The sequence below is a fragment of the Hipposideros armiger genome, unplaced genomic scaffold, assembly GCF_001890085.2.
Source record: "Hipposideros armiger isolate ML-2016 unplaced genomic scaffold, ASM189008v1 scaffold_1166, whole genome shotgun sequence".
Classification (NCBI taxonomy): Eukaryota; Metazoa; Chordata; class Mammalia; order Chiroptera; family Hipposideridae; genus Hipposideros; species Hipposideros armiger.
This window is the reverse complement of record NW_017732516.1, coordinates 202,282-217,184: the sequence shown is the minus strand read 5'-3', so window position 1 is coordinate 217,184 and position 14,903 is coordinate 202,282. Positions and strand designations below refer to the sequence as shown.

At 43.4% G+C, this 14,903-nt stretch overlaps 1 protein-coding gene across 1 annotated transcript in view; it reads right to left on the bottom strand.

The window, feature by feature from the left end:
• B3GLCT (beta 3-glucosyltransferase) overlaps positions 1–14,903 on the bottom strand; it is a 97,511-nt gene that overhangs the window by 30,464 nt on the left and 52,144 nt on the right. The window contains exons 7-8 of the mRNA XM_019632710.1: positions 10,961–11,097; positions 3,734–3,797 (exon numbers count right to left, since the gene is read on the bottom strand). Of these exons, the coding sequence (XP_019488255.1) occupies positions 3,734–3,797; positions 10,961–11,097 (201 nt within the window). The remainder of the gene's footprint in view (positions 1–3,733; positions 3,798–10,960; positions 11,098–14,903) is intronic.

The window sequence follows — 14,903 nt, the reverse complement described above, 5'->3', positions numbered from 1 at the left end:
GTGTTAGGAAATCTCAAACATCACAGAGAATGATGAAAGAAACTATGATCACGGCCCTGGTCTCTTGCAGTGTGGAAATGACATATCCTAGCTAACTGAATTTCAATGAAAACATAAAAAATGTTGGACAAAATATCTTTAAAATCATTTTAAGTGGATGGCTAAATTGGCACATAAGTGTGGCACTTGTGAGGATAAAAATGCAAGAGTGAGAACCTGGGAAGAGGGTGCCAAGGGCAGCTTTCCTCAGTCGGCATCAGCTGAGCCCTGGGGATGCTGAGTTTCTGACAGGCATTAGGGGGACATAGCCTGTGACCCCGAAGTGGGGGTGTCTAACAGCAAACCCTACAGAAGCTGGGACTGCGGAGCTCGATGGCGGGGAAAATCATCTCCAAATCTCCTCTGGGGTTTTGTAACCAAAGCCAGGACTCCCTAATTGTGCCACCTATGTGGTGCGAGCCCCTCAAACAGAGGGATTTAAAGTGTCTCCATGTCAGTCCAACCCTTGGGAGCAAAAGAAAGTGCGACAAAAATTTGGAAAGGGGTCCTTATTGAGGAGCTGGGACCTCAGTGCAGGACTCAGAGGAGTCCAGACAAAACTCTGAAGGCACAGGAGCACTGAGAGAAGTGCAAAGAAACAAGCTGACGAGCAACCTCCAGCAGACACAACTTAATGCGATCCAAAACCTTTAGGTCCTAGAACTACCAAACATTGAGTATAAAATTACCACGTTTAATATGTTTTTTACAAAGAAATGAAAACTTTAAAACATGAGCAAATTTTTAAAAGATTATACAAAACAGGAAAGCAAACTTGAAAAAGAAATGACTAGAACTTCTAGAAATGAAAAACAATAATAATTAAAATGAAAATTTTAATGGTCAGGATGAAACGTATATTAGACACAGCCGAATAAAAAGAAATCAAGGAATTAAAAGACAAAGCCCCCAAATTATCTGAAATGTAGCACGGCAAGATGGAAAACGTGAAAGAGAAGTTCAGACTGCTAGCAGCATCTAAATTCCAGAAGGAGATAACAAGAGAGAACGGGGATGAGAAGCTAGTGGAAAAGATGATGGCTTAAAATTTCCAAAAACTGCATAATAATCCTATTACATAAAGCGTCAAAGAATCCCAAGCAGGATCAGAGAAAAGAGCCGATGTCTAGACATCTCACAGGGAAGTGGCAAACACCAAAGACAATCGTAAAAGTAGGCTGACAGAAAGGACACTTTATGTACAAAGGAACCACGTTACACCATGATGACTTCCCAACACTACAGCAATAGCATCAGCCAACACAGTGGAGTAACACCATTGTGGTGACAGAAAATGACTGACCACATACAACTGTATACACAGTGTAACTGTTTCTAGAACAAAGTAGAAATAAATATTTTTAAAGAAAACAAAACAGTATTTACCACCTCACTAGAGAAAATTCTGAAGGATGTACTCCAGGAAAAATAAACATGGTCCCAGTTGGAAGGTTTAGAAGCAAGATAGAATAGTGAGCAAAGATGCTTGCAGGTATGTGGTTAAGCTAATACAAATGTTAACTGTAAAGTAATGATAATGTTTAATTTGCAGGATTTTTTAAAAAGACAAAAAAAATACTGGACAACAAGAGATATAACTTAGGAATGGGATAATCAGAGTTAAATTATTCTAAGGCCCTGGAATTTTCAGGACACTGATTTATTAGCCATCATTAGTCAAGAATGCATGTTAAAATATTTAAAATAACCAATAAGTACAGATATAAATATTGAACCTCCAAAATAGCAGAGGGGGAAAAAAGAAAAAATATCTAAAAGAAAGCAAGGAAGTTTTAAAAGAAAAAGAAAAAATGGGGAGAAAGGGCTAAAACAAAGTGCTTTATTCAAGTATATTAGTAATCACGATCAACATAAATATAAATTTGCCAACTGGTTTAAAGATAACAATTGTCCAAGTGGAAAAGAAAAGCAATGTCCTCTTTAAGTGAGACACACATAAAAGATGAGGACACAAAAGTGTTGAAAGAAGGAGATGAAAACAGTTATGAAGTAAACATCAAAAGAAAGCTAGTATAGAAATACTCGTTTCAGCAAAATAAACGTTAAGGAAAAGAGCATTACTAGAGATAAAGGTAACTCACTAAGCGGTAATGATTCTAAACTTGTATGCACCTAACTAACATAGTGTTAAAGTATAAAAAGTAAGAGTGTTCAGTTCCACAAGGAGACTGTGTCAAATCCACCATTATGATGGGAGATTTTCCCATTCCTCCCTCAGGAAATGATACATCCAGCAGACAGACAAAAGGGGAAGAAAGGGAGGGAAGGAGGGAGGGAAGATAGGAGGGTGGGAGGAATGGAGGAGAGGGAGGGAGGGCGGGGATCTACAAAGCACAATATTAATTGTGCCTTAACAGATTAATCTATTAGATTACATCTATTTTTTTTAATCTAATAGATGTAAAGAGAATATTATACCCCCGTTAAAGCATATACATCCTTTTCTCCATTTATGAAACATGAACATGAACTAAGTCATAAAGCCTAAAAATATTTCAAATTACTGTTCTATAGACCATAATAATTCTAAGTTAGAAATCAGTAACAAAACACAGTAACAATACACAAAAATACTGGGTCACAATGAAAAATGTATGTTTTTTAAAAAGTGGGTCACGGTCAGAAAACAGTTTAAAAACTTCTGCCCTAGAGAAAGCCTTGCAGATGATCAACACGCCACACATCAAAATGCTCACAGAAGCAATGATGTGCTAGCAAAAGGACACGTGCAAGACGTTCACTCCTTGGGTGTTTCTACATGAGGAAATAGCTCATTTGATGAGAAATATACATGTCAAAAATCAGTCTTTTCTTCCATAAAAAGGAAAGAATGACTAGTGGAAAGCCAGGGCCTGCCTAGGTATTTTTAATAAAAGTCAGCTGTGGTATAGATCCCAGGTTCAGGATATTCTGCTTGACCCTTATACCTTTCACATACGTTAGAAATACTCGATTGTACGCATTCAATTTTTAATAGGTTCCAGAACCTGGGATCTATACCACAGCTCCCTTTCCGCTCCCAGCAGGCTGCCAACACGGGTGGACCTGTTACGTGTCAATACGGACCCTAGGGCCCTAAGACACAGATTCCTGCAGAAGGAAAGGCGGTCTGCTGTAGGCAGTCAGACGCGCCCATCAATGTAAGGCACAGAGACCTTAATGATGGTCAGGAATAATTAATGAAGGGACACCTGCCACCTGCATCCAAGACGATTGGTCACAGATGCCCAGTAAACGGCAGGGGTGCTGAGGGTCCAGGCTGGCATGCCATAGCTGCCTGCTTGGGACCAACTGGCTCAGCTCTGCCCCAGAAGGTCCAGCACAGGGGCGTGACCATGGCCTCATGCACAACCGAAGCACCAAATAAGACCACAGGTACTTTCAATGACACTTTTGCGTGTTCTTAGAAATCCACCTCTGGGCCCATCCACCTAGCTTTAAAACTAAAAATCAAGAACCACAAAGTGCAGTTTTTTTCACTGATCCTTCTCCACCCATGTGACTAAAAAAAGCTTAAAAGAGAAGGACCTGATTTTGGGGAGTGGAACAACCTTGGTGACGAGATGCTTGGGGGTGGGGTGGGAAGCATGTTAGAGAATATAGGACACCTTTTGTATCAGAAGATGTGAATTCCTGATTAGTAAGACTTTTAACCAAACAAACCATAACATACCTCATGTTTTAAATCAATTGTAAAGTCGGACTTCAAGGGCTCACTCTTTAACCTCTTAGTAAGCCTAGAAAACAAGAGACAATTTGAGGGTTTTTCTGAAGCCAGAAGAAGCATCAAACAAGAATAACACATTCTTGAAGCTTTCTAATATCTGAAAACAGGCAAATTTTCAGATAAAAATAACAGTTCAATTTCCTTGAAGCAGAGGACTGTGAAAATGCAATTACATGTTGACCAGGATATGACGGCAAGGCTTGTTGCCAATGTAGCATCCGTTATTATAACATCTGGCTAATAACTTCAAATGCGATACAAAACAATACAACACATTAAATGGCTTTACAAAAAGCCATTAAGTTTGTTGACTCCTGATAATCCTTACACTAAATAACGCAGAGAAAGAAAAAAAAAGCAGAAAGCTTGCACCACCGAGAACCCAATGTTGCTACTTTCCACTCTTCTACTTTTAATCACCCAAGTGAATTAAATTGGTGTTGAGTTTTTAGGGGAGACAGCATGTGGTTTGGGGGAAAAATAAATAACAGTTTCATTTCACGTCATTTTCTTGTTTAAAACAATCCTCAGCGGCTCCTGCAATGCAGAACCAGCCATCAGGCCCTGGGCCCCCGTACCTCCGCACCCAACCTTTACTTTGCAAACTTTCTTCCAGACCAAACTCAAGGGCACCCTCTCTGTGAGACCCTTCCAGACTTGCCCACCAGTAGAAATGGAAAGTCCCTCCCCGTCAGCTCTGTTACATGCATTATAATCTGCTGTGTGTGCACCTTCTCGATGCTGCCAGGGCCGCCCACCGTGCCGAAACGAGTGCTCAGTGAGCCGCCCATTAGAGGGGCCGTGTATTCTCTGATTCCCAGCCAAGCGAGGTAGGATTATATACTTACCAAGACCGCTGGAATACCATACGGTCCTATATACATTACAGGGCTAGAGACAAGAACATCAGTTTCAGTTACAAACCTCCTACTAGATATTTTCAGTAAAACGAAACAATAGTGATTTTAAAAAGAAAAGTAGTACTAAGTGTCAAAAATCTGTACTGAGTTTCTAGGCTGGTTGAGCCACAAAGATTGCTTTAATAATTTACTCCTTATTAGAGGGAAGAGGAAGAAGGAGGACTCGGGTTATAACTGATGTTTGGTTTTGTCTTCTGGTTGATATTAATGTAGCTGGTGGCAGTAGCTAGCTCCAGAAGAAGCCCCGTGTAATCTATCACCTTGCTAGGTGTCCGCCCACAGCTTTGTGAGTCGGAGAGTGAGAGTTCCTGAAGACACCAATTCTCAGATATACTCTGATACATGGGAAAACAGAACTCAGCCCTGGCGTGGGGTCTTGATCAGTTCAAATTCTGCTCACTCAGAGCCATTTTTTATAAACAAACTGTATCGAGGTAACTTTGGGATTTGGGCTCATGCTAAGTGCCTCCAAGATCTGATCAGACCACATTCAGACTCCAAAGACAGACAAGGTCACACCTGGGCTACTGTCGTAGGCAAGGGACACAAAGCTGTGTTCAGAATCCAATGGCATATGACCTCCACAGGGAAGGGCCACGCTGTCCATGCCCCTTCTAGGAAACAACAGACACCTCTGAATTGTTAGCCTAAGTGTGCTGTCTGTTCTTTGTCTTTAAGTTGCTTTCTCATTCAGTTCTTGCAATTTTTCCTTTGGGGGAAACCTCAGAGGGGGAAACAGTGAAGACCATGAGTAGAGGCCCTTTAAGATGGACAATGACTGATTTGAGGACAAATAAATACGTACACTGACATTTTTAAGTGGCAATGTCTAGCAACCAATGGAGTAATGGCTACCTCAACATCACAAACTTCATTTGGGGGGGGGGCGCCTCATGTGACCATGTGACACCCCAAGCTAAAGTCAATGACCTTGCAAAGGAGTTCAGGGCACCGCCCTAACTTCCAGGGCTGGTCCTAGTGGTAGGAACTAGGTTTCTTTGTTCTATGCACCAAGCAAGACAACACAGGGTTTATTATTTTTTTTTATTTTTTTGTTTTTTTTTAAAGATTTTATTGGGGAATTGGGGGAGGGGAACAGCACTGGGAAATCAGGGGAAGAGAAACAGACAAGTTGCTGTTGTTTTCTTCTTCAGTCTAGTTGTGGAGGACGTCGCTTCACTGGCCCATGTTGGTATTATCATTGTGCTCTTCCCGGGTGAGGCAGATCAGTCACCAGCCTCTGTATGACCACTCATAGTGGCTCTTGGCAGCTCACATCGGCTGCCAGCCGCTCACGCTGGCTGCCAGCCACACACGGTAGCTTATGGCAACCTGCTACAGCAGGGGCTGCAGCCTACCATCGCTGGCAACTCACAGCAGCCCAGATCCAGGTCGAGCTGTTGTTCATCATCTTAGCTGTAGAGGGCAGTGTCACTGGCCCCCATGTGGGATCCGAACCGGGGCCCTGCTGCTCAGAGCTGGTGTCCCAAGCCAGCTCTTAACCAATGTGCCACTTGGCCAGCGCAACACAGGGTTTTTTAAATGCTAATTTCAGTAACTACCAAGTACCAAAAAAAACAATTAAGGCCAGAAATTTCAATTGCTTAGATAAAATATTTCCTCATTAAATATTCAGTTCCTGGTAATTATGGCATTTGATACTCAGCTTCCCTGTTTTTAGAAGATGTTATGTCATGTCCCAATAACACAGTTGTAATGACACTGCCAGCTAGAGTGGAAACTATAACATTGGGCCCCTCCAACTCCCTACCAGGAAATCTTCCTAGGTGACTTCTAGTCCACTTGTGAGCCAGTCAACAGAGTGGGATATTGAAGGAAATCTAGATAAGGTTTGCTGGTGGGAAAAAAAGAAAAAGAACAAAAAACTAACAGTGTTTTGTAATAACACCTATTTAAAGAAATCACCTTATTAAAATTAATGATGATTTCTCAGAATACACAAGCATGTTTTCACTGATGCTAGTATTAGAAGACACACAGATGCATCAACAGGAAATGTTGAGCGGTATTAATTCAAAACTCATGGATGTGGGTGGGACTGCTGGGGCAAATAAATTTATTTTTTTTACAGTCTAAGAAACTGTGTGTCATGAAAGGTCTCTAACCAGTTTTTCTGGTGACTTGAACAGAATAAATACTATCGTAACAATAACTGTAAATTGTTGTCCTACCTATTCAAGGATTCAGGAAGTCAAGGAATAGGGACAAAGAGACTCAGCATTCCTCTAGAGGGCACTGTGGGTCACCTGCACAATTCAGCTTCTCCTTCCTTCTTCCCAAAAGAAGTCCGATTTTGATTAATTCTTGAGCCCCATAAGTGGCTCCAGAATTCGAGTTAGTTTGATCCCGACCAAAGCAGTGACATTCCCTGGCGACTGCTACTGGTCCAGGGGTTGGGACACACCTGCAGTTGATCCAACCAACTTCAGCCGGACAAGGGTCCAACTAGAGCAGTGCTTCTCAACCTTCCTAATGTCGCGACCCCTTAATACAGTTCCTCATGTTGTGGTGACCCCCAACCATAAAATTATTTTCGTTGCTACTCTATAACTGTAATTTTGCTACTGTTATGAATCGTAATGTAAATATCTTTTTGTTTTCCGATGATCTTAGGCGACCCCTGTGAAAGGGTCGTTCAACCCCCAAAGGGGTCGCGACCCACAGGTTGAGAACCGCTGAACTAGAGACTAGGGACAAGCACTTCCCTTCCATGGCCAGAGAGGTTCTCGACTGCTGGACATAAACACATGTCACCCTTACTGCCTTGAAACCACAAAGGGAACCAGATGTAGGATGAACTGATGCTGTGTATGAAGCAGGAGACACAAAGAGATCCAGAGCCCTCAGTGACATGGTTATTAGACTTCTGCAACAACCAGCCACAGACCCCACTTTCCAAGTACAGGGATAGTATGTCCTTAATTCAGTGTTCAGACTGATAGATTCCCCAATAACATGAGGAAACCAAGTCGGCGCATCAGCTTTGGAATGCGGAGAGACCAACAGGGAAGACCCAGCTTGGCAGTTGGTGGGGCTAACTGGTACTTATGCCTCCTTTAGTTCAAAGTATAATACCAATGTCTTAAATAAGTAAGAATCTCCTATTCGATGTATCCTGGCCACAGACAGCTGCTATGCTAGATGGGTTCTATCATTTTTTTGTTTAATTACCTGTCTGCATCATGAGAAAAAGAAAACAGGATCTAAGATAAGCAGAATTTTTAATTTGGTCCTATGGCAGAGTCTGCATTTTTTATTTGTTTTGTTTTTGCTGGCAGGAGAAGGGGATGGCAGGCAGAGAAGACCATGGATATTAATTACACACAAACATTCTACGGTTTGTTGGTAATTGTTCAGTGCCGTGAGAGCGGGTGACACTCAATGCAGACGGTAAACTGCTGCCTCCTTCTTCGATCGTGCTGCAGTTGTGGGGAAGTGTTGGAAATTCTGTGAACTCGTGCAAAAGATGAGTCTTTTGGCCCCAATCCCCTTGGCTCTAGCTTCCTACACGCCCTACTGCAGTGTCATGAGGCCCTCAGCCTTCTCTCATATCTTAGTAGGAAAATATTGGTAAGCTTGACCAGAAAGGGAGTGAGCAGGCACACGTCAACAGATGTTTTCAATGACCTCATAAACACAACGGGGAAGAGAATGATGTGCCCATGGGACTATCTCTACAGAACGCCAGGCAATCCACAACACAAAGTGTCCCCTTAACAAGATGAATATCTTGGCTAGTGCAGGACATGCATCCCTTTGCTTGTCACATAGTGAGTACAAGGCAGTTATGAGATGAGCGTAAGGCAGAGCCACGGCACCTGGCGGGACCTGGTGGCCTCTGCACCTATGAGCAGTGCACCCACAGGGAAGTCACAGACCAGGAGGTTTCAGAGGACAGGCGATGCTTCAGTGCCAGCATGACAAGCAGGAAGATTGGACACAGCTGTCCTGTACGAGGATCCTGAGCGTCAAAGGCGTGTTCAAGGCACATCACTCCAATCCACCTGGTTTAAAAATAAGTCCAAAGGGAAACCAGAGCTCTCGTTATTTCTTACACTTAACTCAATAAAAGGTGAACTGCATTCAGCATCGAAAGAGGTTTCCACAAAGGTCCTTGCTAGATGGGGAAACTGGGATGGAGGAAGGAAGGTGAAAGTCGAGGCCGCCAGGATTTGCCTCAGGGTGAGAGGTCTCCTGGACCAGAGGAGAGGGATGGAGGAAGACGTCACACTGGCTCAGAGACCTGCCTATATTCCCGGGCCTGCTATCCAGGGTCTCCGTAGGTCTGTTGGTTTCCTCTTTAGCCCTGGAGGAGAAGGCGTGTCTACGCTCAGTGAACGTCACAGGTAGGTTATAGCTGGTCTTGTCCCTCTCTCAGGGGACTCAGCTAGCTCTCCAGGGGAAGGGAGAGAAACAGACTTAAGAAGAGCTTCGCAGAAACCACAGCCACTGGGACTTCTGCAGAGAAGGCAGCCCACATAATCCACACTATGAAGCAAAGTGCAGAGAGAGTGAGGCTGGACTAGAGGAAGCCTGCTGCTGCTGTGCCAGGATGCTGAAGGGACAAGGGACACAGCCCAGCCTGGGACGTGATGCTCACAGCTTCTAAAGGGCCTAGGCCAAACAAAGGGAGCTGAATTGGCCCCAGCACCAGACTGCTGGACACAGTGGGAAGAGAGTTCTGGGAGCATCTGGTCTTGGAGTGCCAGCGAGCCCAAGCTTAATTAATTTGAGAATAACCATGATCCTGGGCTGCGGACACAACCTATCCCCTCACTCCAACAGAGCAGGGCCAGGCACATCATTAGAGGCAGAGACAGAATGACAGCTCTCTCCTCGGTCCCTCCCCTGCCCAGTCCTCCTAAGAATGGAGCAGGACACTATAGAACCTCCTGGATAAGCCTGGTACAGCCCGGGAGCAGGGCGGCCCTGCCCAGCTGTCTCAGGATGGGGCACATGGGACAAGGTTTTGAGTTGGAGATAACAGAGTCCACCCTGACAAGTTTAAGCACAAAATGCATTTACTAAGCCATATAGATGGTTCAAAGAATTACTGGAAAGTCTGAAGAAAGAGACTCTAAGCTGAGACTATAAGAACAATCCCCAGATTCATACCATAGAAATGGTGATAAGGAGCTGTGGTCTCTGCCACCATCAGAAAGCCACTGTCTCAGCTGCCAGCCCCCAAATGACCCCTCCTCTATCATGACCTCTCAAGCCAAATAGACCCCGATATAACTCAGTGCCCAAAAAATATTTTCCAGGGCACATCTACCCACTGGAACCTGCCTCACAAGGCTGTCCCCTAGTATGAAGGAAGCCTGGATAACACAAGGGCGCTGAAGGCATTTTTGGATTCTAATTGGAAAGTAGGGGATTACATTGTAAGGAACTTTCAAATGTCAAGGAAGTTGTCCAGCCATTTGTCCAGCCATGGATGACAAGGGATTTACTACTTTGTGTACCCTACAATGGGCTAAAAAATTATCAAGACTCCAAGCCCTAGAAACAGCACATATCATGTAAGAAATAATGGAAGCCCTTTCATCTTTGAAGACATAAAGGCCACAATTGCTTTATCAACTTTCCATTCCCTAAAGAACAAAAACACATAATAATTAATCTGAAGTATTCAGATTGACAGGGCCAGTCGACAACCACATTTTTCCTGAATTTCAACTTAATTATCTTCACTTTTCACATCTAAGAAAGCATGACTGCGATTATACACACTAAGAGCTAGATACGAATATCAACAGTGCCTCCTGGGAGCTGCCCCCGCCCTCCCACCCGCCTGCCCCGTGTTTAAACGTGAATACCCATGCACAGACTAGCAGCCAGTCCCAAACCCACATGTGGTACAGGTTCATTTTTGATCATTATTGACAACCAAAGTCATCCCTGTTGCTAACTGAGTCCAAGAACAACAGTAACAACGTTCCTGGGTGTAGAGTTTTCAGAGCATCTGCGTGCCTCCCTCAGTGTCACGATTTGATTCACCTTATTCTGCAGGCGAGTGAGAAGAAGCACAGAGGTGGAGGGGTGAGTCTAACGGGGCCAGAAGGTGACGGAGCAGAAGCCAGAGCCTTCAGGTACCACTCCCGCTCTGGGTCCTCCTGCTCTAGCACACACCGTTCTGGCTAAAAACTCATCTGAGATCCATCAGTTATAACGCACGGAGAAATCAAAGTTGATCCACACATTAAAAAAAAAAAATCAAATAAATTCTTACTTGTTGACAAGTGGAATACTAAGGGCCCAGCCAGCAGCAAAGTCAGGATATTTAAAAATGGTAGGATTTTCAGAAAAGGCATAATGGTGAATGATTGTAGACTCCTCATCATGTAATGCTTTTCCTAAAAACCATTCCTGTTAAATAAAGATATGAAAGGTCATTTTCTTAACAAACCACTTCCTGTAAGACCAAAACAAAGCCATATCATTATTTTTAGCTAATTACATATTCTAGGTGATAAAAAATTAGCAGATTATATGTTTTTAAAACTTTTAACAAAAATAGATACTCATATAATAATGAACAGAACATAATCTTTGTCTATGAAGAGAATACTTTAGGGCCGGCCGAGTGGTGCGTTGGTTAAGAGCTGGCTTGGGACACCAGAGGGCCCCGCTTCAGATCCCACATATTGAGGGCCAGTGACACTGCCCTCCACAGCTAAGATGCTGAACAACAGCTCAACCTGGAGTTGGGTTGCCATGAGTTGCCGGCGATGGCATAGGCTGAAGCCCCTGCTGCAGTAGGTTGCCATGGGCTACCATGTATAGCCAACAGCCAGCGTGAACGGCCAGCAGCCGCCGTGAGCAGCTAGCCGGTGCCGTGAGCAGCCGTCCAGAAGCTGGCGACTGATCTGCCTCACCCGGGAAGAGTGCAATGATGGTGCCAACTTGGGCCAGTGAAGCAACGTCCTCCACAACTAGACTGAAGAACAAAAGNTGATCTGCCTCACCCGGGAAGAGTGCAATGATGGTGCCAACTTGGGCCAGTGAAGCAACGTCCTCCACAACTAGACTGAAGAACAAAAGGAACAGCAAGTTGTCTATTCCCATTCCCCCAATTCCCCAGTGCTGTTTCCATCCCCCAATTCCCCAATAAAAATCTAAAAAAAAAAAAAAGAGAATACTTCAATATGAGGATGAACAATATGAGGAAAATGTTAGTTGTTATTATAACATAAATATATAATAAAAGTGATATTTTATACAATATTCCATATCAAAATACTATGAAGGCAAAGAAAAGTTTCCTTTATGCCCCACTGAGGTTTGTAAAGATGAATTTGAAAAATTCCTTCCAGAATCAGTGCCTATTTTATTCATTTCTCCATTCATTCATTCTTTCAATTAGAATTTATTAGCTTACCAATTAGCATTTAACAAAGACCCCACACCAAGCAGACACACAGCTTACACAACAGTGGGGAAACATAAAATAAATTTGTGAGTAAATAAAGTGAGTTCAGATATGTGCTATGATGAAAATAAAACAGAGTGACTGGGAGACTGCCCTGGAAAGAGGTAACAATTGAGGAGTATGTGATACCCAGGAGCCAGCTGGAGCAGTCAAGGCAGTTCATACAAAGGCCCTGAGGTGGCAAAGAGCTTGACACATTAGATGAAAAAGAAATCCAGTGTTGTTACTTTCTTGGGTGTGAGGAGACATGGAATGAAAGAGAGCGGCAGGAGACAAACCAGAGTAGGTTTCAGACACCAGTGGAAAGCACCATATTCTAAGTGAGGTGGGAGACTTCCACTTCTGGCCACAACAGAGCAGCCTGGGTCAGACCTGCTGCTCCACCAGGAACAGGTACAAAAGCAGAATTACTTAATGCAGATGACTGAGGGCATCAGAAAACAAGACAGATAGGAAGTGAGGGCTAATCTCCCAAAGAAAAGGGGCACCCATCCATGGGAACCCCATATTCACCGCCTTTACCCTCAGGAACTGGCTGGTTCTCAGGGCAGAGAAGAGCACAGCATAGGAGGCAGCAGCTGGGGATTCTACCACCTCTCGGGACGGAGACAGGCTGGAGCTGGAGGCTGCCGAAAAGGTAGAGATTTAAGAGGATTCCAGAGAAGTGAGGCCCAAATTCCCCACGTGATTTCCCTTCAACTCCTAGGCTGTAGAAAAGCCAAGGTTAAAACCAAGAACCAAGTGGAAAGCAGCAGTGGAGAGGCTAAAAAGCTGAGGAAGGACTTCAGCAGGGAAGGTGGGGAGCCCAAGGGTGAATGAAGCACAGGGTCTGTAGGAGGGGAAGGGTGGGGGGGAGAGAGGCCTACAAGTAAGGGCACAGACCTGCCCAGACAAGGTCTACCACCCAGAAAAACATTAAATCCTCCTGTAGGAAAGGATATCATCCAGAACCTCTTCAATTTTTCAATGAAATATCTGATATTTAGTAAAAATTACCAGGCATGCCAAGAAACAAGACTAGACTGAAAACAAAGTGAAAAATGAAAAATAGAAAGATGCACAGATAAATCAGATTTTGCAGTTATCAGAACATACTGATTCATGTTTAAAAAAATAGATGCAAGATGAAGAATTTTACGAAAGTACTAGAATATAGAATCACGTGGAAATTCTAAAACTGAATAATGCAGTGACTGAAGTATGGAGTTCAAGAGGATATTAGACACAAGAGAAGAGGGGATTAGTGACCTGGAAGGTGAGTCAGTAAGAAATATCCAGATTGATATACAAAAAAGAAAACACAGGAGGAAAATACAGAAATGGGCATAAGAGCAATATGAGACACAGTGAAAATGTCTAAAATATATGAAATTGAAAACCCAGAACAGAAGGTGAAGGAGACCAGACCTGAATCAATACTTGAAGAAATACAGGCTTAGGATCTTCTAAAACAGACAGAAGTCATCAAGTTATTCAAGGATTCAAGAAGCTCTAAAAACTCCAATCAAAACAAGTACAAAGAAAACTACACATAGGTGTATGCTGGTTGAGAAACCATATAGAGAAAATCTTAAAAGCAGCTAGGGGGTAGTATACACATTTCTTTCAAAGGAGCAAAAACGACATACAGTTGACTTTTTAACAGAAATGACAGAATATGGAAGACAGTGGTACAACACCTTTGCAGTGATAGGAGACAATTTCTGCCACCCAAAAATGCTGTATCTAGTGAAACTATTTCAGGTGGAACGGCAAACCCTGGAAGTTTTTGGACAGGTGAATTATGATCATCTGAATTTAGAGAGCCTACATTATTAGGATGGTGAGAATAGAAACCAGGAGACCAGCTAATAATGATAGCCTGGACCTGAGTAGTAGAATGAATATGGAGAGCAGATGAATGAAAGGTGTGTTCTGGAGGTAGGCTCAACTGTATATGCCAACAGGGGGCTGATGGAAAAAGAGGAGTCAGTCATGAGTCCTAGGTTTTTCATATGAGCAACTGGATAGACAGTGATACCATTTCTGAGATGGGGAACACTGAAGATGGGAGGAGTCTAAAGAGTCACTAAGATTTGGTTTTGAACGTGCTGCGTTTGAGGCTCCTATTAGACAGAGAGGTGGAGGTACTGAGTGGGCAGTTTGATAGAGGAGAAGGGAACACAAGGCTCCTTCCCTCTCGTTCCTTCACACTCTGCTCAAATGTTACCTGATCAGTAAGCTGCTCCCTGAACACCCTACGGATCAGTAAACCCACCCCCAGTCTATCCCTTATCCCTCTTACTCCACTGTGTTCTCTCCATAGCCCTTATGGCCATCTGACACATTGGTTGCATTTTGCTTATTGCTTATCTCCCCTGCAACAAGAATATCCCCTGCTGTAGGCAGGGGTGTTGTCCATTGTGCTCATTGCTGTATCCCCAGAGTACCTAACATTATAGTTCTAGGTGCTCACTGGTGTTTGGAAACGAATGGAGTGCGACCAGGAGAGCTTTAAAAGGCAACCACCCCAATGAAGGAAACTAAAGCATATAATTTAAATCAAATACCCTAAGTTATAAAAGTTGTACACATTTTCTCTCTTATCCAACCATGGCCACCTCACTCCCTATTCCTCATCAGAAAATGAAAGCAGGGGGGATACAGTACTAGTTCTTTTTTTTTTTTTAAGATTTTTTATTGGGGAATTGGGGGGATGGGAACAGTGCTGGGGAATTGGGGGAAGGGGAACAGACAAGTTGCT